The sequence below is a fragment of the Aricia agestis genome, chromosome Z (assembly GCF_905147365.1).
Source record: "Aricia agestis chromosome Z, ilAriAges1.1, whole genome shotgun sequence".
Taxonomy (NCBI): Eukaryota; Metazoa; Arthropoda; class Insecta; order Lepidoptera; family Lycaenidae; genus Aricia; species Aricia agestis.
In genome coordinates this window covers 25150152-25176658 of record NC_056428.1, presented here as the reverse complement: position 1 = coordinate 25176658, position 26507 = coordinate 25150152, and the positions used below count along the sequence as shown (strand labels likewise).

General features: G+C 35.0%; 1 protein-coding gene across 2 annotated transcripts in view; it reads left to right on the top strand.

Annotated features, from left to right (window-relative positions):
* LOC121739357 (eukaryotic translation initiation factor 4 gamma 3-like) overlaps positions 1-26507 on the top strand; it is an 86941-nt gene that overhangs the window by 54421 nt on the left and 6013 nt on the right. For both annotated transcript variants that reach the window (XM_042131767.1, XM_042131768.1), the window contains 13 exons: positions 14691-15065; positions 15263-15562; positions 15757-15887; positions 15965-16121; positions 16413-16579; positions 16859-17062; positions 17884-18030; positions 18382-18466; positions 19776-20125; positions 20354-20506; positions 21186-21348; positions 25546-25623; positions 26158-26437. In XM_042131767.1, coding sequence (XP_041987701.1) covers positions 14691-15065; positions 15263-15562; positions 15757-15887; positions 15965-16121; positions 16413-16579; positions 16859-17062; positions 17884-18030; positions 18382-18466; positions 19776-20125; positions 20354-20506; positions 21186-21348; positions 25546-25623; positions 26158-26437 — 2590 coding nt within the window. The remainder of the gene's footprint in view (positions 1-14690; positions 15066-15262; positions 15563-15756; positions 15888-15964; positions 16122-16412; positions 16580-16858; positions 17063-17883; positions 18031-18381; positions 18467-19775; positions 20126-20353; positions 20507-21185; positions 21349-25545; positions 25624-26157; positions 26438-26507) is intronic.

The window sequence follows — 26507 nt, the reverse complement described above, 5'->3', positions numbered from 1 at the left end:
CGAAATCACAATATCATCTAGATAAACATGCGGTTTTAGTATAAATAGCGAGGAATTCCCTCAATTACTTATGGATGCCATCATGAAGTCACCTTTTTTATTAACATGGTATTAAACCCGGTACAATAGCGAAAAAATCCTGAAAATCGGTCCACAATCGGCGAAGTGATCGTTGAACATACAAAAAAAAATACATAAACAGACGAACATAATATAACTTCTCCTTTATGGAAGTCGGTTAAAAAAATACAAATAAATAATCGGCCAAGTGCGAGTCGGACTCGCGCACGAAGAGTTCCGCATCGCTACATAGCAAAAATAGGCCGTGATTTTTGTATGGTATTTTAATATTATCATTAATTATTAAAGTACACATATAATTAAGGCCTTGGTGAAAATTCCAAGTGCCTGCCTGTTGCCGTTATTGATAAAGATCAAAGAAAGCAAAAAAATCACGTTTATTGTATGGGGCCCGCGCGGTGCAATTGTGATATGACGTCACACGGCACACCGTAACCGGGCGCCCGCGTCGTACAGTTACCACTTGTTTTGCTTATAAATAAGAAGTAGACCACGTGAAGGATCATAGGCTACTTTTTTGTGGACTAATTTGTCTGTGAAATATTTAATTTACGCGGGCAAAGCTGCGCGTGGTCACGACAACAACGGCTGGACCCATTTTGCTCAATTTTGGTATAAAGATACTTTGAGTCCCGAAATAAACATACGATACATTTTGTCCCGGAAAAATGTACGGTTACTGCACAATATACTTTTATGATTTGCGCGTAAACTATTCAATCTATTTTGATGGAATTTGGTATGGAGATACTTTGAGTCTCGGGAAAGGACAAGGAATACTAATTTTGTCCCGGAAAATGTACGGTTCCGTCACAATAAACTTTTATAATTATCGCCTGTACTTACATCATATATTTTTTTAGAAATATCATGCCCCTACTTTAGTAGTTAGAGGGGGGGGGGGGGCACACATTTTACCACTTTGGAAGAGTCTCTTTCGCAAACTATTCAGGTTAGAAAAAAATTATATTAGAAACCCCAATATGATTTTTGAAGACCTATCCATAGATACCCCACACGCATAGGTTAGGTTATGGGAACCCCTAAAATTTCCATTTTTGTATCAAAATCTTAATGCGGTTCACAGACTACATCTACTTACCAAGTTTCAATAGTACAGCTCTTATAGTTTCGGAGAAAACTGGCTGTGACATACGGACGGACAGACAGACAGACAGACATGACGAATCTATAAGGGTTCCGTTTTTTTCCATTTGGCTACGGAACTCTAAAAACCCCCGCCAAACAACTAAAGTAATAAAATAATAATTTACTGACTTTAACTTTAAATAATTCCTACGTGTAAGGTGATATTTTAGTCCATAATAATTATTGTTGTCAAGGTGTGTCGGGGGACCGCTAATGTAGATGTTTGATTTCACATAACATTATAGTTTAAGGGTCAGTCACAACGAACCGAATCGAGACAATCAGTGACGTGGCGATACAAAATGTAAAAGTCGCTGTTGGCGGTCCCCTGACACACTGTGACAACAATAATTAATATGGACTAAAATATCACTTGTTACCTTATATAATAAAAGTATATATTATGTGAAAAAAACAATGATTTATAAGGTTTCCTATTTACAATACCTATTTTAACCAAATTTCAATCAAACTTTGCTTGTCCAATATGATGTTTTGGGTGTCCAACTACTGAAATTCTGTCCCATGTCACCAACTGACTGGTAGGTAAAACACAGTGATTTACCTACCATTCAGTTCTTACCAAAAAATCTATATAAACTGAAAAGCCATCGCATTTTTATGTTTGCATATCTTAAGTTAGATAATTTATGAACATAAATATAATATCTATTACATGCGAAGTATTTAATTTTTTAAAGCTATTTCTGTAAAAAACCTTAGCGGTCCAATGACTAGTGCTTTTACGGTACCAATAATATTACAAATCAAATCTTGATGCAAATGACATGCACAATAAAACTTGGATGACATTGACAGTTGAGGGAGAAACAGACAACAGCTGTCTGTAGGGTGAAATTTTACAATATGGCGGCGTTAATTCTTATTTCTGCTACTAATTGAACCAAAACATTTTTAATTCACCAAATTGGTACCTCATTAGTATTTTGTTTTTATTTGACTTTAATAAAATAATATATTGTAATACAGTACATATACCGTAACTAATATTAATTATTAATATACCAAACACTCCAAAAACCCGTTTAAAGAAATAACGACTCATGCGACGATACTTTAAAGATCAAATTCCGATCACCTACAAGTGTGCTCTCTTTCTATCTCGTAAGTCGTAACTCGTACCTTTTCTGACAAAATCAAGGTTGTCACCTTTTAGAAAATAAAATAATATTTTTTAATTAATTGGTACGAGTAGCAAACCTTTTTATAGCAATATCAAATTTTAGTAACCCTACCTATATTTTATAGTAGTTTTATATCCGATTATAGTGCAGGAGCTGGTCAGGAATTTTTACAACTTAAACATAGTAACTTGTGTTTATTTCTGTGTAGTGTGTGTGTTTGTTTGTGTGAAATTGGTTTATTTGCAATGTTTGTGTATTTTTTATCTTTTTTTGTATTTTTAAAGTCTTAAATTACCTTATTGAAATATTTCTTTGACCTTTTTTTAATTGTTCATATTTATCAGATTAATAACGATTCTGTCACAATTCACAGCGGCTAATTGCGAAGCCAAACGAGCGTAAGTTGTGAGTCGCCGAATTTCTGCCGGGCAGAATTTTGCTGCATTCAGTTTCATACAAAAGTCACGTTTGATTCGGCGATTCAAAATGAGTTGTCATTTGTATGAAAAAAATTCTGCCCGGTAGAAATTTTGCGGCTCACGACTCACAAATTTACGCTCGTTTGGCTTCGCCCTAAATCGGTACCTACGTAGATGTATGCGAAAAAAAAAACTTGCGCGTGCGTCACCGCTCACTTGTGAGTCCCTACTCCCTAGTGATTTGCCCCTCTTGGTACTTACAGTTCGATACCTACACGCGTGAGTGAGACAGGCCTGGTAGAGGATAGCTGCCATAGAGTATAGACTCTTGTGACTTTTTTTCACCGGCCCTTTTCATTTTTTTTAATACTAGAGATGTACCCTTGATACGTACGTCTGATTAAAAATCGATGTTTTTAGTTTGCCAAAATAAATAATTTACCTTAAAAAAATATTTAAAAAAATCAGATATGTATGTCAATAATATAATCTTTAATTTAATAACTATCGCGATTTGTTTATAAAAATTATGCGATCGAGGAAGGGGTTTGGGTAATATTGGCGTCATTTTCAAATCTCGCGGCCACTCACCAAACCGGCATATTATGAAAGAACATATCAAGGGGAGTAAACTTTATTATGGGGCCAAAGCCCGTTTAAAAAAAAGAAGCAGGTTCGGCAACATATGGAATATTGTTTTCATCTCTGGGCAGGGGCGCCAAAATACCAACTGCTCCCTCTGGATCGTATCCAACGAAGGGCCGCTCGAATTGTTGACTGCCATAGTGTTTTAAACAGCTTGGATCCCTTGGAATTATGCCGAGATGTAGCTTCACTCTGCATCCTCTATCGGTTGTATCACGGGGAGTGCTCTGAGGAATTGTTCGGAATCATACCACCTGCAACTTTTCGCCATCGTCCCACGCGATAATATTCCATCCTCATCACCTTGATAAGTGGCAGTCTTCCACCGTGCGTTTTTCGCGTAACTTTCTGTCGCGCACTATATAACTCTGGAACGAACTGTCACCAGCAGTATTTCCGGACCTATACGACCTGCAAAACTTCAAGAAGAGAGCGTATTCCTCTTAAAAGGCCGGCAACGCACCTGCAGCTCTTCTAATGTTGCGAGTGTCCATGGGCGACGGTAGTTGCTTTCCATCAGGTGACCCGTTTGCTCGTTTGCCCCCTTATTTATATCAAATAAAGAATTATCACTTTTGTTATAACCTGTAGATATAGATACAAGCATAATAATTTTTCATTACATTATTTATTTTTAATTTTAGTTATTCGTACATTTTAGAAAAATGACTTAACCATTCAACATACAGTTCGACAAGGCTGTATATGAACGTGGCGAGAAATGGAACTAACGCTTCTATCATACAAAAAAGTCATTTTTGACAGTTCTCCTTTACCAGCAGCGCCCATTGACATCATTGTCATATTCATATTTGAAAGCCTTGTCGAACTGTACAACTACGCGCCGTCATTTAATGAGTTTTATCTATTTATTTTTCGCGAATTTCTTGAAGAGGGCCGTTTTTTTTTTAAATATATATTTTGTGTAAGTAAATAGTTAATATTCTATACAACATTCCTGCAGCAACCGTACTTCTATAATGAGCCTGAAAGTAGATTAAGAGCTAGACTGAAAATTCTGCCGAAAGGTGGCCACCTTTCGGCAGGTATGACTCGTAGTGCACTATGGCATAGAATATATTATATTATACTACCAAACTATGGCCAAAATTCGCTAAATAGTGGAAATAATCGACATTATATTATGGGAACAACACCATAGAGTCATTTTACCCACAACACATTAATACACAAGAACAATAATTACAATTGCCTAATATTGCATCCGGCCCTTTGAAAACCACTGTCTAATGAAAGACATGAGAAAGAAGTCTCAATTCTGGCTATATTTTAGTCGGATAAGAGTTAAACCCAATGTGAAAATATGTATGAAAAATTATTCATACCTATTTGACGCGGACGAAGTCGTGGGCAATAGCTAGTGAGAAATATATATCCAACATATTAATATACCCTTTCTACACCTGTTTGTTAAGGATAAATCCACAGAGTAACGTTAATTACTGTTGATTTTGTGAACATAAGGTGCAAAAATAAATATACTAAAAACTCAAACTCAAACTCAAAAATTTTTATTCAGAATAAATTTTTTCAAATATTCTCTGAACGTCGGGGCTACACAGATGCCTACCACCGGTTCGGGAACTAACCCGGCGAGAAGAACCGGCGTAAGAAACTCGCACGGGGCCATCTTTTTCTAAAAAGATGGAAAATTACAAAAAATATATTATTATAAAATAACAGTGTCATTATGACTAAATAAAATACAACGAATGTACAATTATTATACATATTATAATGAAACAGCTCTGCAGGGGGCGACCTTATTCCCATGGTGTACTATCATTCATGAAATCAGTAACTTTATAGTACGCTTTGGTACACAAACGTTCTTTAACAACTTTTTTAAATCTATTAATTGAGAGATTTTGAACGCTTTCTGGGATCTTATTATAAAGGCGTATACATTGACCTTTAAAAGAATTTTTGACTTTAGTAAGTCTAGTCACCGGAATTTCAAGCTTATGTTTATTACGAGTATTTCTCCCATGGGTATCACATTTTTTCGTGAATTGATATATATTCTTTTTAACATATAATACATTTGATAGGACATATTGAGAAGCAACAGTTAAGATTCCAGTTTCCTTAAATTTTTCTCTAAGTGAAGTATTACGGGCCAACTTGTAGATTGCCCGCACAGCTCGCTTCTGCAGCACAAAAATTGTATTTATATCTGCAGCATTGCCCCACAGCAAAATGCCGTAGGACATAATACTATGAAAGTAACTAAAATACACTAGACGTGCTGTTGTTTCATCTGAAAATTGTCTAATCTTACTTACTGCATATGCTGCTGAACTGAGTCTGTCGGCCAACCCAGCAATATGAGGGCCCCACTGAAGCTTGGAGTCTAGTGTAATACCTAAAAATACAGCTGTATCCACTAGCTCCATAACATCACCATTTAAAAGCACATTGGTTTCCGTTTGCCTTACATTGGGCAATTTGAATTTAATACATTTTGTTTTTTTACTATTAAGTAAAAGATTATTAACACTAAACCAATGTACAATCTTTGAGAGAGCATTATTTACTTCGTCATAACACGCATTAAGCCGTTTGATATTGAATGTAAGAGATGTATCATCAGCAAATAATACTATCCCATGTTTATCTTTAATTAAGAATGGCAGGTCATTTATATAAATAAGAAACAGGAAGGGTCCTAATATAGACCCCTGTGGGACCCCCATTTCAATTTTTGCACCAGCAGATTTTTTACCATTTATCTGAACCCTCTGAGTTCTATTTGACAAGTACGATTTTAGGAGGGCGAGTGCTGTGCCTTTTATGCCATAGTGACAGAGTTTCCTGACCAATGTTTTGTGTTGCACGCAATCAAAGGCCTTTGAGAGATCGCAAAAAACTCCTAGAGCATCCTGCGACGTCTCCCAGGCATTAAAAATACTACTGATCAATTCAACGCCTGCGTCTGTAGTAGATCGTCCCTTTGTAAATCCAAATTGTTTATTATGTAAAATATTATTTATATTAAAGTGCGTTAGTAATTGATTCAGTATTATCTTTTCATAAATTTTACTCAATGTCGGTAAAATAGATATAGGTCGGAAATTAGACGGGTCCAACTTACTACCAGATTTAAAAAGAGGTAAAACTTTACTGTGTTTCATTAAATCAGGAAATACGCCACTTTTTATACAATCATTAAATATAGTCGCTAAGTAGGGCGCGATAACATCGATTATAGATTTAATAACTTTCATTGATAGGCCCCACAAATCAGTAGTGTTCTTAATATTTAGTAAATTGAAAGTTTTTAAAATGTCTTCAGGACCTACTTCTTTAAATCTAAAGTCGATATCACATTCATTTACATTTTCTTTAAGTAACAATATAGCATCATCAGGAGAGTCCTTTAGGTTACTTGTAATTGAAACTGGAATGTCAGCGAAAAATTTCTCAAAAGCAGCAAAATAATCGTAGCTCAGCTCCGATATTACTTAGAATAATTTTTATTACTAATATATGTTTCTCTAATGTAGTGCTACAAAATAGTTAATGGTTTTATCCCTGGCCGCTGGAAAAAAAATGACGCCACAGGTCCATACAAAGTTACCCAATGCCCTTTATAAAATCAGCCACTTAGAGCAAGTGTTCCAGTTTTGTTCCAGAAAAATGATCTTTAAATATTATCTTCTCTAGGAATGTAATTCTCTAACGTGTAATAATTTCTTATTTGAAGTACCAAATTTTTGTACGTCATAATATATTGCAATTTTCGAGATATTAGAATGAGATAATATGGTATATGGACAGATAAATATCAACGTACATACCATCATTGGATTTACCAAGATAGACATAATGTCTTATGTACCATCGAGAAAATCGATTCCTAGGTAGTTGACAGACGTCATTTGGTCGGGTAATGTCAATTCAATGTTAATTGTAATCTGTCGAATGGGTTTGACTAGGAATCAACTTCTTTGATAGTACAATCGAAGACTAATGGCCTGTTTCGCCGCTTCCTGATAAGGTGCCCGATAGGGTTATTACTTATTTGACAGATTTTCCATACTTCATCTGTCAAATTAAGTGGTGGATAGCCTTATCAGGAAGCGGTGAAACAGGCCCTTAATGTCACGTCATGAACATGAAGACATAACATTATTCAGTCTAGACATAGTCAGAAACAAAGTCAAAGTATATAAGTAATTATAAACCTTGCTAGTAGTAGACCTCGTATTCGTACGTTAAGCTAAAATCTCACAAACTGTCAGGATACAGAATCTAAAAAATCGGAAAGGAAACATTATTTATCTGTCAAATAATGTTTATGATATTTTCATAGATATAATAATAATTACTAGAGATCGCCCAATGGTCGAAATTCGACCTTATTTGCAACGACATTAGGATTACTACCTATATTTTGTAAAAAATATTGATTTCATCATAGGTTTTTTCAATTCTTGTCTCTGGGACTCAGCTGATCTCAGACTGGCCGTTTAAGCATTGTCTAATCATAAACTTATAATTATTATAAGTTTATGTGTCTAACAGTATCTAAAATTAAATAAAAAAAAACAATAATCCATTTTCAATTTGTCAACTTGTTGTCAACAGACTTTAACCATAAATAAAAGAGTATAATTCGTATGTATAGACTTGTCACTCAATAATCTGTCATTTTTCGTCGTTACGTCACTATGTCGTAGTGTGTGTAACGTTTTATTTGGTAAAAATGTATATGATAAAAGCATAATTTTAAAATAATATTAGCTCGATGCATTCCTTCATCATATAAACTATAACTGTGCGAAATTTCATGCACGTCTACGTTTCCCCATTTTTCGTAAAAAGGGTTAAAAAGTTTTTCTCTCACGTATTAATATATAGATTTAGTTGCCGCTACAGTATTTCAACTAAAATAATAGTATGTATTTTTTAAAAAGATGAAACCGACTTCGAAATTATACGTAATTGATAATCAAAATTCCCTATTGCCCAATTTTTATTAAACTCGCAGTATTCCCTAAGTTGAACAATACCTTGTACAACAAAAAATATAATTACTCAAACCGGACATTCAGGAGATATGCGAACACAATCATAGAAAGATACAGGTACTACATATATTTTTTAAATTTGACATATTTGTTAAGACATTTTTTTTTATGAAATAAGGGGGCAAACGAGCAAACGGGTCACCTGATGGAAAGCAACTTCCGTCGCCCATGGACACTCGCAGCATCAGCGTTGCCGGCCTTTTAAGAGGGAATAGGGTAATAGGGGAGGGTAGGGAAGGGAAGGGAAGGGAATAGTTGAGGGTTGGGAAGGGAATAGGATAGGGGTTAGGGGATTGGGCTTCCGGTAAACTCACTCACTCGGCGAAACACAGCGCAAGCGCTGTTTCAAGCCGGTTTTCTGTGAGAACGTGGTATTTATCCGGTCGAGCCGGCCCATTCGTGCCGAAGCATGGCTCTCCCACGTATTAATTGATATAGACGTATACGAAAACTAGGCAGTTCTGGAAATATTTCTTATACATACAGGTCGAATTCATAACCTCCTTTTTTGAAGTCGATTAAAAAAATCGAATGGCCAGGAATTATTTTAAGCAACGTATTCAGAATAAACTAGATACATTTATTTTAACCTTTATGACTTTATTTTGGACCAAAGAAACTTTAAAATATAGATTCTTAGAAACTTTACATTGTTATAATGCAGGTAGAACTGACCTAACCAAACAATCGGATGTGGGCTTTCACGTCTAATTGTTTTGTTAAAAGTTTTCATAAAACTTTTGTTTGATTACATTCGTTAAGTAAATTCATTGAATGAAAAAGTTGAGGAGTCCGAACATTCTTTAGATTCCACGTGGTAACTTTTATTTTAAGAAAATTCTTTGAAATGTTACATTATTAAATCTGTATTTTAACAAGATACTTTGACTTTCTATTCTGTTTCAATATAACATAATAGTTAACGCCAAAGATAACAGGCATTTGTTTATGATATGATATGAACGACAGTGTATTAATGTATTAAAGTAACAGTCTATAGCTTGTCAAAAAAAATCGGCTAAGTGCGAGTTGGACTCGTGCACGAAGGGTTCCGTATCATTATAGAGCAAAAATAGTAAAAAATTGAGTTTTTTTTGTATGAGAGCCCCCGTTAATTATTTTTTTTATTTTTTTATTATTTATTATTAAAGTATAAATACAGCTGAGTATTTTGTTTACATTTCAAGTGCCTACCTGTTGTCATCATTGATACCGAGCAAAAAATGTTTGAAAAATCGCGTTTGTGGTATCGGAGCCCTCCTTAAATATTTAATTTATTTTGTTTTTAGTATTTATTGTTATAGCGGCAACAGAAATACATAATCTGTAAACATTTCAACTCTCTAGCTATTACCGTTCACAGCTGTTACAGTGTTACGTGAGTTACAGCCTGGAGATAGACGGACAGACATCAAAGTCTCAGTAATAGTCCCGTTTTTACCCTTTGGGTACGGAACCCTAAAAAAGAGTAGACGTTGTACACAATTTTGAAATCAGATAAAAATATGAAAACCATATTATATGAATGTAAAAATATGTATAAGGTGATAATATTAATTAAAGTGTATATAAGCTATATCTCTGTGGAAATACAAAGAGACAATTATTGGCAAAGTGCGAGTCGGACTCGCGCACGTAGTGTTCCGTACCATTATAGAGCAAAATTAGGCCAAAAAAAACTTTTTGAAAAAAGCTTTTATTTTTAATTATACTCTGAAAAGAAAAAAAATAATTTCTCCTTCAAAATTCAAACTATTAATTTATAACCTCAATTTGCACGATAGTAAAAGCTTGTCGCGCGATTTGTAAATAAACTAGTACCAACTACCGAGTAAATTAATATTATATCTTTTATGTTATATCTTTAAACGAGCAATTCTTGTATGTATATAAATAATAATAAAAAAATATTACTCTTCCTGACATCTATTGGCGAATAATTATACTATTTTGTGAGCAACTAATTGTTTTAACGACCAGCAGATGGCGTTATTAAGTAACACGAATCAATGAATGTTTGTTATACCGAGCAAAGCTCGGTCATCCAGGTACTTTTAATAAATTTATTAAATACCGACAGATTGTTAAGTCTCGCGACAAGCTTTTATGATCATGCAAATTGTATAATATTACCTATATTTAGGTTATAACTTAATATTTAAAAATTTTAAGAAGATTTTTTTTTCCTTTTCAGAGTAAGTACTTACTTATATAAATAAAAGCTTTTTTCAAAAAGTTTTTTGATTATAATTTATTTTTAGTTTTATAGTTATCTCTGCCTAAATTTCTTAGTATGTTTGTCGTGGTTCCCGTTTATTACTGCGTGAGTAAAAAGTCAAATTTAATAAAAGTGACACGACACGACACGACTTGAGTATTAATTTTCATTTGACTCTCATTTGATACCCATAATTTGATACCCATATTGCAGAAGTGCTTTAAAAATAACTATTCCCTTATCTTGGATGAGCCACCATATTGGATGTAGAATGACATTACATTCGTTTCCGAGTTACTCTCAATGAGCTCTTTCATCTGATAACCATATTGCAGAAGTGCATTAAAAATAACTATTCCCGTATCTTGGATGAGCCGCGATATTGGATGTAGAATGACATTATATTGTTTTCGAGTTACTCTCAATGAGCCCTTTCATTTGATACCCATATTGCAGAAGTACATTAAAAATAAACATTCCCCTATCTTAGATGAGCCGCCATATTGGATGTAGTACCTTACATAGACCTTACATTTGCTTTCGAGTTACTGTCAAAAATCCCTTTAATTTAATATCCATATTGTAGGACTGCATAGAAAATAACTATTTCACCATCTTGGATGGTCGGCCATATTGGATTTAGAGCGATGTCACATACCTTATCGACGGGTATGTGACATCGTACAGTGTACGGAGGAGACGAAAAATCGGTAATTTTCTTTTTCAATGGGCATTAGTATTATGAATGCGAGAGTGATTTTTTTTGTGCGTATAGAATGCTTGTATACCTTTAATTTGTCGATATTTTCGATTGCATCTTTTGTTTAGTTTTGGATAAAAAAAATAAAAAGCTAAAAATGAAAATTATTTTATTGTTTGTAAAATATTGATACGGCGAATCAAGAAAAAAGCTTGAAATATGCCTTTTTTATTAGGCTTTCAGGTGGTATACAAAATTTTATTTATTACGTAAAAGTTTTGGAGAAATATGGATTTTTCCCTTCCGGGCCGCAAAAAAATGCTAAATTTTGGTAGCTCGTAGCATCAAAACTATTGCGAATTGACACCCGGATGTTCTACTCCTGCATTCATAATATTAATGCCTATTCAAAATTGAAGAAAATAGAAAATTTCCGTTTTTTTGTCTCCTCCGTACACTGTGCATCGCTCGCATCGCAATGACATTGCACGATAAGTTATCGTGCAATGTCATCCAAACTAAACGTGTATGCAAAGTTTCAGCTCAATCGGTTAAATATATCTACTTAAAAATTGAGTTGCAAGATTTCACCCGAACATACATACATACAAATACATACAATAAACAATACATACAAAGCAAGATAAATAAAAGCTTTTAAAATTGTGTTTTTTGTATGGCAGCCCCCCTAAAATATTTAATTTCTTTTGTGTTTAGTATTTATTGCTATAGCGGCAACAGAAATACATAATCTCTGAAAATTTCAACTTTCTAGCTATTATTTTTCTTGAGTTATAGCCGGAGACAGACAGACGGACAGACAGAAGGACAGACAGACGGACAGACAGACGGACAAACAGACGGACAGACAGATGGACAGACAGACGGTCAGGAAGACGGACAGACATTAAAATCTCAGTATAGGGTCCCGTTTTTACCCTTTGTGTACGAAACCCTAAAAAACACACTCGGCCAATTTTAGAAGCTCATAGCGAGGCAATGATTGGAGATAGATATAAAGTGTAAAGCACAAAGTTGTGGAGAAGCTAATTAGCTTTTATTATGTAGTACAAGAGAATTTCGTACGAAGCATCGTTTATGATGAGTAAGCAAAAAACCAAAAAACGGGACCTTTTTTCCCCCCCCCCCCCCCCCCTCCATCGGGCTCACCTCGGAGGGGTCAGGACTTTTAGTATGTTTATCTCCTAACTAGTCTAAACAAGGTACCAAAGTCAAAATTTCTGCTTTCGACTTTTCCAAGAAGAATTATTCGTTTACTAGGCTAACAGTTAATTAAGTCCGACGCGATATAAAAATAATCCATTATAGATTATAATTTATTTTATTATCTAAAATACAAAAAAAACAACATAAATTAATATTATTGTAGGTTTATTATAAATATTATTATTTTTAAGTGCATTACGTAATTAAAAATAATATAGGTGACCCATATTTGACAACTTATTTTATTCGATCCTTTACGCTAAAAATAATCGGTTACGTATTGCACGGACGGGTCGATCGATTCCGAACTTGCGCACAACACTAGTCTCTTTGGTCGCCTGTCCGCATGGAACGATTCAACATGGCGGCTTTTACTTCACAGTCACTTACATGGCTGCTTTTGAAATAGTTTAAATTTTATTATTTTGAAGCTTTATCACTATAACGAATGATATAAAACATTCGCTATAAAAAATTAAAGTAAGTTCCAAAATCAGTAAAGTGTTAAAAGTGATACGTGTGCAAAAATCGCTAGATCCTTGAGTGACCTTTTGAATGGACTTTCTTTTACCATATTGCAACGTTATTGGAATATATCCAGACGTGTTGAAGTTTTTTCAAATTAAATCGGTCTCAAAAGTGTGTTACAATTTATATATGTGTGGTGCATATAATTTTTAGTTAGACATTCAGGTATAGTGCGATATAGAACTCCCACGTGGAAATACCTCACGTTTCTATTTATAGATTACGAACTTGGTTCTCAAAAAGTGATAGGCGTGATCTAAAACGAAGCTAAAATGCTGAATGTGTGTTAGAAATGAGTCAGAAGGACTAGTTAATTGTAAAAGTCGGACATCATTGTCTCGATCTCGCATTCGACATTTCAAGTTTGTTCTCTGCCATTTTGCTGTAATCGAATCTCGCTATATCTCTGTATTACGTCTTATTATCTGCCGACTTATCTTACAAATCGATGTAACTTGTAATTTCGGTCAATGCAAATCCTCATAGAGATAGGCAAAATCCTTGGTGTGAAATTACTGTAGGTATATAATTACTACTTTTACCTACCGCCTTATTTCAGTCGTTGCGATTTCCGCATTCAATAAAACCATAAAGTTATATATTAACTTTATGAATAAAACTAAAAAAAGAAAAATAATAAAAACATAATGTTAGAAAAGAATGGCAAATGTTTGCCACATCAGTTTCAAGGTTTATTTAAATGTTATAATTACCTAATGTTTTTGACATTCCAATCATTATCTAGCATATCTTTATTATACATTCACATCAGTAACAAATTTAATGTTAATTTGTTTAATCATTATTATCTAATTAATATTAGTTGAAGTGTATCTATTGTGTTGCATGTTGAAATACCTTGTGGTATTTAAGGGATGGATAGATGTGTCAGTTTATAGTTTTGGTTTCAAGATCTTTATTTTTGTCTCCTGTAATAATTAAGGGCAGAGAGAATATAAAAACTATAAAGTTATTATCAGTCAATAATTTGAGGTTATTGGCCCATATTTTTTGTCAGTACTCAAGATGCATCTCGGTCTCAAGACACGGTTCAGGCTCTGTGATTAGTTGGCTGTCAAAATTTGGACCAATCACATAGCCGAACTGCGTCTTGAGACCGGGTCGCATCCTAAGTACTGACCAAAAATACGGGCCTAAATAAAATAGTACACAGTACACCATATAGAATAAGTATATTTCAGTAATAAGTCCATGAGTGTATAATATATAAAACATAAAAAACTGAATCTATTCCATCTTTTATGACCTGTATTTGTCATCACTCAGCATATTAAACTACATACAGGATACAAATAGTTTTGAATCCTTTCAATCCTTAAATATTTTTAAAGCATATTTTATTATAAAAATAGTTATATCTCAGCTGACTTATGCCAAACTTTATGTTACTCAATGTTAGATGTGTATATTTTATGAATATGCTTTCATTGTCTATTTGTAACACAGTTTAATGTTAGAGTTTGTTTACTGAACAAAAAACTAAAATAATTTTACATTTTTCAGAGATTAGTTCAGTTGATAGTATAACGGAGACTATCAATACGCCAACTAGTCCAGTCAATCAAACATTAGAAAGTACTAAAGTGGTGAAACCACAAGTAACCGAGACTGAGAAGCCTAATCTTGATAAAAAGCCTGAGGTTGTGATTAAAGAGCCCACATTCCCCACTAAGCAACTGCCCACTGCCACTGAACTGTTGTCAGCTAGTATCGAAAAGGTTGCGAAGGAGCAACCCGCCCCGCCAGAAATTAATGTTAAGAAGGAGGAGTCCACTGCGATACAAGCTCAAGCTAAACTTGCTCACAGCATAGCCAACGTGACTCGTAACCATTCAGAGCCTAAGATGAAAGATATTAATCTAAACAATAAGCCTGCAGGTAGGTGTACTTTTCTATCCCATTGGTCCTTAACCTCCACTTTAACAAAAATTCCACTTAAGTGTGTAACAATGTAGGCCACAAGTTAAGAACCACAGTTCTAGCCAATAACAACAAAGACATGTCACATTGTAAGTCTTTCAAAATGACTAGACTATTATTATTTCAACCGAATAACATATTCTTATGTTATGTAGATTCTGATACAGCAAATGGAAACACAACTGTTGAGACTGTGAAGGAAGAAGCTAACAAAAATGAGAAAGCTGTGAAAAACGCCAAGAATCACAATAAGAAGTCTAACAAAATGGCTAACAATGAAGTAAAGGAAGCTAAAGCCGAATCATATGAAAATGGAAAAGATGAGACTGATAAAATAAGTAAACCAGAACAAGAGAATGTTCCCCCGAAGGAAGAATCCTCTGAGGAACCTACTGAGAAACCAGCAGCAAGCGAAAAGCCTGCTGCTTTTGTACCTAAATACAATTATTCAGAGGGTAATTTGGAATGCTTTTATTTACTTTTTTTAAAGTGGCAGTATTACATGTTTCAGCGTCTGAACTATTGATCCGATTAAATTATAAAAAAAATTAGTAGTTTCTTAATAATGTCAAGTGTAATACAGGCTGCATTTTATGGTTTAGTTTATTAAATTTTGATTTTTCTCGCTAAATAATACCATTTCTTTCAGACCAATGGTCCCCACTCAATAAGGCTGGAAAGAAACACTATGATATTAATTTACTAATGCAAATTAAGGATGATCCACTATGTAAAAATAAACCGAATGTACCATTGCTCGAAGCATGTAATGTTATGAGAGTAAGTAGATATTATATTAAAGTTATAAAATATGCTGTAGCGATTCCCCATCTTTACACTTCTTACTCCTCTTCCAGACAACACCCATACAAGAAAATAATATGATATTTAGTCCTATTACTAGGCCTTTGAATGATGCCTTCTACCCTAACTTCTTGAAGGTTTCTGGTTTAGCACCAAGGAATAATGTCATGAAAGAGCCCAAGAAGGATGGAAGGAGTATGGCTCAAGGTGGTATGTATGATATTTCATTGTCAAATTCATGTGTTGCTTAATTTTTATAGAATTGTTATGTGCACTTTCTTAATCATTTAAATCCTAAATGCAACTCTATTTTTTATTTAATACTAAAATCTCCAATGTCTACAAATCTTATTATTTTTGTTAAACCGTTACAAGAAATGGTATCAAAATAACCTTTGCTTTTTAAGTTGTTGCTCCAATTTGCTTATGATTTGTTTTATTTTGTGTTGTTTTTGTTTTTTTTTTTTTTGTTTGTTTATTAATTTTTATAATTTTTAAAAGGTAAGGGCAGTGCTAAGCTTACTCCCTCAGGTGGTGGCGGTCATAAGCCAGTGATCCATGTGTCGTTATCACTAAGGGAAGAGGTTAAGCTCAACCAGACCAAAGATGCCTGGCGGCCTGCTCGGTTTAAGAAAGAGAGTCTGACAGAGGAAGAGGCCAAGACCCAGGTACAGTATCTACTTTACTAATGATTTATACAACAATTGTTATTGTAAATAGATATGAGTTTTTTTACGTGCACTTGTGCACACTGCATAGTTTTTTGATGACGTCATTACAAATATCTCAAGTTTTCCTGTTTTTGGAATACTGGCCTCAATAGTGTCCTCAATTTAGTTTTCTGTGTATATATATTTATTACTTAACGGTTTTTGAGGAAATTTAATATTATGAAATTTTGTCATTGTACAAAATATACATGCAGTAACAAACTAATTCTCTTCTAGGAGGTCTACAAGAAGTTCAGAGGTATTCTGAACAAGCTCACTCCCCAGAAATTCGACACCCTACTGGAGAAGGTTAAGGCTTTGGAGATCAACACCAAGAGTCGTCTCGAGGGTGTTATTGATTTGATATTTGAGAAGGCCATCGATGAGCCCAACTTCTCTGAGGCCTATGCTGCTATGTGCAACAAATTGTCTACAATAAAGGTAAGAATTGTCAAGAATTATACCTTCTTTAACATTAGTCATCTAGTATTTCTTCATCAAATTGTCACCATACACATTTATTACATCTTAAATGACATCAAAAGTAAATGACTGGTTTTCAAAAAACTCGGTACATAGATAGATTGAGTAGACCATGGAGACAGGTATATGGCACTTTGTTGTGGGATATGTATGGTTCGGGCGGAATTTCTAGTAGCGCGTCGGAAGTCGTAATGACCAGTTAAAACAGCGTGGATTTGTTAATAACGACCTCGGTTGTAACGACTTTTTCGTAAAAGCGACGTCAAATATATGTCCCTTGAATTTAAAGCATATTTCGTATGAAATTCTTTAGGTAATAGCGGCTTCAATTTCGGGTATAGCAACTTGTTTTTATGAACCATCATTGACAGGTTCCTAAAATTCCCTTGCGGGTAATGCGACTGAGTCTCACTCAACTCATTTATACTCTTTCTTATGAATTGTTTACATTCACAGATGGTCAATAAATGCCTAGCTTGTTTGCAGGACTGCTTAGCACGTGTACGAGGTCACATTTTTTAATTAGTTAGAAAGCAAAATTCCAATGAGTAAACAGTGTTTCTGGAACTACTGTTTATTTGGTAAAGGCCGAAATAATTTTGATGTAGAAGAAATTATGAAAATGGCAAACACCTTACAACGTATAATATACATGATTTATTATTATTTCGGATACAAGGACATTCGGATATAGCGACAACACAAAAGTGGTCCCTCCGCCGTCGTTATAACCAAAACTCACTGGTTAAATATGATAAACTTTGAACATTCTCTTTCAGGTGCCGGCAAATAACAGCACTTCACCTGATCAGTTTGTGAACTTCCGTATACTCATCATCAATAGGTGCCAAAACCAATTCCAAAACGTAAAAGTAGACGAGAATGTACAGAGACTCGAGAAGGAAGTTGCAGAGTGCACTGACCCAGTAAGTCTATATTTAGACTGTCCATAATGTGGATTGTATGGAAATATCCAAGTTTTCATGTTACAATGTCATGTTTGGTCTCTGTGTTTGATTGACATGAGCTCATAAGGGCTGAAACAAACGGCAAAATGAGTTCAGAAATCAAAAAATTTTAAGAGGCCTCGCATAGTTGTGGATTTTGAATTTTATTTATGTTTAAATTTTCTATGATGCAAAAAATTTTTGACATAAGCTAACTTGGCACCATTTTTTAAGAAAAGCAGAGGTTAAATTAATTTATGCAGGTTGTTATGCTCTAGGAATAACAGAAAAAAGTTAATATGTGCAATAAATGATTAACTCTTCTTCCAGGCAAAGAAGAAGGAATTGCAATTGCAACTCGATGAAGAAAACAGGCGCATCAGAATGAGGTCCGTCGGAAACGTGCGATTTATTGGTTAGTATACTATTTTTATATTCCCAGTATATTAAAAAAATACATTTTAATAGAATTTATTATTCCTTTTCTTCATTTAATTCTCGGAATGCGCTTTAGCGAACATTTTCTAATTGGATTTAGCATTTGCAATTGGCTAAAGCAAAAAAAATAATGTAAAATTGGCACAGTGTATTAACAAAGCTTTTTCCTTGTGTTCTATAATCTAATACGACATGCTTGTATCAAATATTTGAGCGAAACATAACTGATATATGTAGTCTAACGTCGATACACATAGAATTGAATATAATTTGTGTCAATTTGACCTCGTTACGATTAAATGTCGCAAGACCTTGTTATATAAGTTGTTTGCTTTTAAACATAAAGCTGCTTTTTATGAAGCAACTTTCATGATTTATTCGTTTCGAGCGTTCAACGCAATGCATATGCGTGTACGAATTCGTTGTATAAAATTATTAAATTAGACTGCGCAAGGAACGATAACTCCATTGACAGCTGTTGCGTGTAAAAGACGTAATTTGGAGCGTGAGAAATTGATCTAATATTTTGAAACTTTCAAAACAATTTTTATTTGTAATACAAGCAAATTTTTATTTAAAATTGGTTGTAATTTTGGTTTTGCAACCGATTTTATCTTGCTAGCGTAGTGTACTTAACCAAGTCCCAATCATCATCGTCACAGCTATCAAAACTCTGATGAGTTTTGATAGCTGTGATGATGATGATTACTAAAAAGGTTGATACCTTTTTAGTAATCATTATCTTTGTGATCATAGTCCTTATACCTTTCTCTTGTGTCTACCTGATGCTTGGAGTAACAAAAATGACTTTATTTTACAAAAAATCGTAGCTGAGCGAGTGTAGCATTGAATCTGTTAGCTTATTTTCATTTTGCATTGCAAGTTTTGTTTATAGAATTATAATATTAGTTTATAAACTACTATCAGTACCAATAAAATTGTTAATAATTTAATTCAGTCTTAATAATTATATATAATTTTAATGCTAAGCATTTTCTGTTTTCTTTGAATTGGATTTCTTTGAAAAATATGTTTCTTTTTACTTTGCGATTGATAAAATACAGCTTATGCTATAAAACTATCTGTAAATGTATGATATGTTGAAACGTTTTTGAGATTTGTAATTCAAATAAAAAACATGTTATTCCTATGATTATTACCATCGAAGCAAGGCTGCTCGCGTATTTGAATACAGTCATATTTATTCATTGTATAAATGTAATTTTATATTGGTACTTCATGCAGTGAAATATCGGCAAACGGATAATGGCCATGCATTGTTTTAGGTGAACTTTACAAGCTGAAGATGTTGACCGCTAAGATCATGGTGTTCTGTATGAATCATCTGATCGACAAGCTTGAGGAGGAGAAACTGGAGTGTCTCTGCAAGCTGCTGACAACCATCGGTCAACAAGTGGAAAGCGAGGTGAAGGAGCCACTGGAAGCCGTGTTCAAAAAGATGCAGGAGATCGTCGAACGAAAGTCGGACAGGATCAGCAGCAGAGTGCGCTTCATGCTCCAAGACGTCATCGAGCTGAAGAGAAGGAAGTGGGTTACCAAGAATGTGGTGGACTCGCAGCCCAAGATGATGGACCAGATCCAAAAGGAAGCCGAGCAGCAGCAGCGAACCATTGAGGTAACTAGGCTTGGGCAATGATATATAGCTCTTATTTTCTAAAGAGAGATGAAGCTGACGCAATATAAAATTGGCTTCTTGCTAAATCTTGTTGGTACAAGATTTATTGTACCAACAATATTTGGCTTTGGTATTGCTAATTTGCTATTTTGTTTAGATTTAGTTTAAAATAAGACTATAATCATACAATTTTATGTCATTATTGAAGTATTGGTTGGTTTTGTGTAGCTGATGAACTCGTCACCAATGGGATTCCGTCGCGAAGAGGGCGGTCGCAACAAGAGGGGTGAGGGGCGCAGGCAGCCGTTCAACGACGCGTGGAAGCCAACTCGCACCAGCTACACCGTCGACACCAATAAGCTGAAGGCTGTCACCCAGAAGGTATGGTATATACGGTGTAGTAACAGTCTACACCTATAGTTATAGTGTGTAGGTGTTGCAAGATCGCAAAGTATCTCAACTACTCCAGCTATGGTTGTTGAGAAAAAAAAAGAAGTTGACAAAAACAACGAAAACGAGATATATTTGTAGTTGTTTATATTATTGACTTTTTAAAGTTTTTACAATGTTTTTAATCTAGTGTCGACGCCTGTGGCGGTGTATGTTTCTGTAGTAATCCTGCAATGCTCTTTTGGCGCATACCCAAAATCAGGATTTAAACCGTCATTTTGTAGAGGCACTTAAAACACAGCTGTTTAACAAGCCTAAGGCTTCGAAATCAGCGGGCAGCGGAGCAGGAGCTTTGGCGGTGGCGCGGAAAGCCGTCGAAAAGCGCCGAAAGCGCCGCCCGCTGATTTCGAGGCTGAAGCCTAAGAGCCAGTCGACACGGCGTGTCGCGTCAGCGTTGCGTTGTTTTACACACAAATAAACAAGGTGCTAAAGTGCAAAGTATGTAACGCGACGCTCCGTACACTCCGATTCGGATTCAGTGGACGCGTAACTTTAATGACAATATGTCATCCAAGTGCCACAAAATCCTTGAAGGTTGCTTACTTGCTCCATACTTACAAATTTTATTAAGGTTGTATGACGCATGTACTGAGTGGTTGTGCACTTTCAGAGTAATATGAACACCATCAAACTGGCACCTCACAACTCCTGGATCCAGGGATCTGGCACAAAGAACACCCCGCAGGCCAGCAGCGCGTCCATGATTAGTCTTACTAAGAACAACATGTACAGTATGTTGGAACACTCTCAGACTGACCCGTCGACGCTACGAAGTAAGTACATTTTGGTAGCCCGTATTAAACATCATCAGATAATGTTAATTAGAAATTTAAATTTACTAATGGTGAGGTGCATTTATTAGTTTACGAAGTCTGTACTAATATAAGTAATGTGGGCAAACATTTCATCCAGTTCAACATCTGTATGAAACAGAATTCTTATTATGAAATGTCTTAGTTATTTCGGCTGGATCATTACTAATATTATTTTTGCCCGTTACCATAATCTTTGGCAAATCTTGGAATCTTGCTACATTTTATAATTTTTGGCTATAATGTAAATATTATTGGCTAAAATTGCAGTTATCAAATATTCAATTTTTTAAATTTTGCTTTATTTAATTTCATTTTATAATTAATTCAACAAAACTAGATCATCTTAACAAATAATAAAATTATATCTTGTACATGTTTTACGTTATCTGCACTATTAACATCAAATTTAATTTTGAAGTAACTCCCAATCATCCCAACCCAAAATCAACAATACCCAAGTAATTGCACTCAACATAATTTTAAATAAGAGTTCGAACCTTTTTGTATAGAGTGTGGCATACCTAAAGTTATTTTCGTGTAAGAATATTTATTGTTATTTTTTTTATTCAATGCATTACAATTTACAAGAAAAACATGACATAGTTTCGCATACAAAAACCTAAAAAGTTTAACGGTTTGGGAGAGACGTTCTGTTTACATACTATTCTTAAACTACTTTTGTATTTAATATTATTTTGTGACTACTCTTACATTACATAACATTTTAAGTTAACAATTACTTTTATTTTTTAAGAAACAAGGTTACACAGACATATTATTATTAATTGTATTTCCACTTGTACACATGCACATTGCACATGTAGGTATGTACATACAATATGTACACCTGTACACTCTTACATTATATTTAAGCACAGATTACTAAAAATATTTCAGTTAGTACTCAAGTTTGTAAACATCTTCTCTATCGATTGACGTATGATTCATAGGTGTACATCTAAATACATTTTATTTATTATACATTATGTAGTCCATTGAAATATTGTAACATTAGCTTTGCATTTATTAGAGGACGCAATTTTATTTTTGGGACATGTAGGGGGGTAAATAGAAGCTTAACCTCAAGTTTGTGGGGTCGCCACACTTGTCCCCCGGCCTCCATCTTGGAAAAAGTGGTGACAACACTATTTTCGCGATACCTCGGAAACTGTACGTCTTACAAAAAATTTGTAAAATCATAATTTGTTGCGAATTATTTTGCCACTAAATGTGTTTATTTAACTTTTTAGTTTTTACCCTAAATTAAAAATAAAAAAGTTATAAGCAAAAAAATGAGAAACTTTTTATGTTACTGTATGTTTCGCCAGAACAATGGAGGCGGACTGTAGACTAGAGCATTTCAGGCCTGCTTTTCTGCACGTGGGACATGTAGGCAATGCAATATTCGGTCCTTAAAGGAGTGAGCCCATTGAGATAGGCCGTGCCGGGGCTCAGCGTGCCGGGGCTCATCGCAAAAATCCGCCTCCATACAATTTGTATGGAAGCGGATGCGCGTATCGCACACTGTGTCGGGGCGCAGCGGATTTCCGTCAATGCGATAAGGCCCGGCAAGGCCCGACAAACGCGCTGCGCCCCGGCAACAGTGTGACCACACTTCACATAGATTTCCATTTTTGTAAATTTTAATAGAAGATCGATATTATACAGGGTGTCAAGTAACAAATAATATAAAAAATTAAAATGCATAATGAAGACAGTCCATATAAACATTTTAGTTTTATTTTATTTTCAACCACGTAGAATACATTGATTAATAAAGGTAGATTTTCGGTAGAATCTAAAACATGTTCTAGTAGATTTTAGTAGAATATAGCAATGTTTTTGATATATCGAGTCACGAGTGATTTAAGGGTGGTCACACTGGAGCTATCCAAAGTACTCAAAATCCGTCCATGCGATGCGGCCCGGCCCGGCAAAGTGTGCTATAGCGCATTTTGCACTGCGCTGAGCCCCAATCCGCCCCGGCAAGCCCCGGCACGCGCCGACAAAGTGAGCGCGAACCTTAAATTGTAACGTTTCAATGGACTGCAATACTTGTAAGTTTAGGTATGCCAATAAGGTTCGTTGTTCTTTCTTTAAATAACTATCCATGTTTGAAAACTTGATTGTGACTTTGTTATTGATCAATTAATAATCTAAAGTTACAATTGTGTATATTATAAAGTGCAACAGTATAATTTAGGTACACATGCCATGTGCATATACTATGTGCAATTACATGTGTAAATTATCTAACTTTGCTCCGTTATTTCTTTACTTGGATAGTGTTTTCTGTTAGATAAATGTTTTGGTTGATATGAATAGAAAAAATCTTAGTATGACCGTTAGACTACCACCGACTCAAATGCTAACGTCACCTACTGGCAACAACTTTTAATAATGACCTACCATTTCTAATTCTACCATTTTCGATTTTTGGGGATGCAATGAAGTAATGTTTAACCGTTAAGTGTAAGGATCACGGAGCTAATACAAAGAGGAGCTGGCCTAAGCAACTGCACTCAACTAGGTCCTGACGTCATCATTGTGGGCTGGGCTTAAGTCAGTACACTTTCAGCGTTTGTCAGGTGCACACATAACGATACTCCCAATGAATTGGTGATTTCCGCGTTTTTAACAAGGAAAGGATGAAGTATTGTGTTTTACAATGTCAAAGTTACTCAGACAGACGTTCTGATAAAATGAATAACATCATATTTCATCCGTAAATAATTTTCAATGTAATTTAAATATAAAAGTTCTAGAACATTTCAGCTTTCAGCGTTAATTATGCTACTTGACACTAGATGGCCAAACCTTTGAAAGATAATACAGACGTAAATGCGTATAATTTTGCGTAAGTTTATTGCTATAATCATACTTAAATACTGCATACCGTTGTACACTTAGAAACACATTTAATAGCTAAAATCGTTATTTAGGGCTAAAAAATAACATTCTTCAAAATTAACTATTTAAAAGTAGAAAAAATTTCACGACTATCACGACGACTTTACATTATTTTGCCGGTGGACGTGAATTTCAAAATGGTTTAACATAACGCAGGCCACAAATAAAGTCCCGGCGGGGCGCGGGTTGGGGATAGCGGCTCTATTCCGTTCCCTGCCCTCCCCTACCCTATTACCTCATAAAAGGCCGGCAACGCACCTGCAGCTCTTCTGATGTTGCGACTTGCGAGTGTCCATGGGCGACGAAAGTTGCTTTCCACCATGTGACCCGTTTACTCGTCTGTCTCCTTATTTTACATTAAAAAATCAGTCAAAATGCTAACCCTAATTTTATTGATTGACATTATTATAATTAATGTACTTTCATTTTTTAAAGTTCTGAGTACGTCCCATAATATTCAAGACAAAATGACATCTAGTGTAAGATAGTTGAACTAAGTAGTAACATTACTTTAATATTGAGAAGTGGGCGGAGCTTGACACCCCCTCACATTAAGTAAGTTTCATAAGGAAACTTGATTACGACACCTCCTCTTAGTATTAGCTCCGTGGTAAGGATCGATGGGCTCGGTTATGCGGCATATATCTAACATTGTGTTTTTTGTACACTTGTACATAGGATACAAGTTCCTGCCCCATCAACATCAGTGACGTGGTAATCCCTCCAGTAATTTTTATGTGTCCGCTTTCAAAAGATTTCTAGGTCTCTGCACGACTATCCTATTTGGCCTTTCCTAGTTCGATGTGTATGTAATCATACATATTACACATCAACTCAACAGAACTCTCGGGTACCTTAGGACTTTAGGAGGTTTAATTGTCGGAAATACCAAACTATGAATACATGTTATATGTTCTGTCGCGCGATTGCATGCATGCAATGCATGGCATTTACAGGTAGCGGCTGAAATAGGACCATGGTCTTGCTCACCGTTCATTTAAAAACAAGGTTTCGTAACTTGCGTTAGTAAATCTTGTTTTCATCTCATTGTGTCTATGTAACAAGGTTTTGTTCAAACATAGGTTCTACTATAGGATACACACAGTTTAGGAGTACACTTTGCCCATACACAACTACACATCTTTATACTTGAATATTCTGTGTGAATGTACATTTTTTTTTTGTAGCGAAAGGATTGTGTCTAAGATATCATAACCACATTGTAAATATAAAATTACTTTTTAGCGACCAAGGATTTGCCACCAAGTTATCATCATTCAAAATCGATAGAAAGATCAACCTTTAACTCGAGGGGTGATTTTAGTGAGTATTATTTGGCTGTAACTTGCACATTGCATTTTTCAAAATTTTAGAGGTAAAATATATTTTAACAAGTGCTGATTTATCATGTAAATAAGAGAATAGAGATGAACTGATGTAAATCTCATTATATATCAAAGTTAAAGTAGTTTAATTGCATAAAAACAGTTGTTGGGGCTTATTTAAACTAATTATTTTTAAAAATCATGTAAATTTGATATTTTCATTATACAATGTGACATCTTAGTGGTTGTTATCCCGCAGCAGAACGATTTACCTTCAGAGTACTATCGAATCATGCATGTTATTTTTTTTTTAATAAAAAACTGCTATGACCCGGCCGAATTTTATTTGCGATTTGAATAAAAAAAACCTCACAAATCTATTGTACTACTAAGATAAAATCATTTTCCTGCGGGAACACAACCATTAAATTTTCACGCAGTATTTATACATAAAGCACACATTACTCATGTTTTACATCACTCTAGTGTGTTGATCTTCGAACACTTGGATAAAAGTAAATATCAATTGTAGATAACGGCAGTGGAAGTCGGCCGAGCTCGACCGCCGCTACGAGATCCAACTCGGGCAGCAGGAGCCTGAGCGCTGCCACCCCACCGGCCGCGGAGGCACCACCCACCAACGTCCCTCAGGAACCTCTGCCCGAGAACAAGATCAAATCCATCAACATGACTGTCATGGAACACCTCGACAATCCCAGTCAAAACGATGAAGCGATACAGGACATACAGGAGCTGCCACCACAGTACCACGCTAGTATTGTCACTGAAATATTGAATGTGGCCATCGAGAAGTGAGTTACGGCAATGACACGTGTTTATTTGCAATTTATTTGATGCGATATATTTATATATTTCGTATAC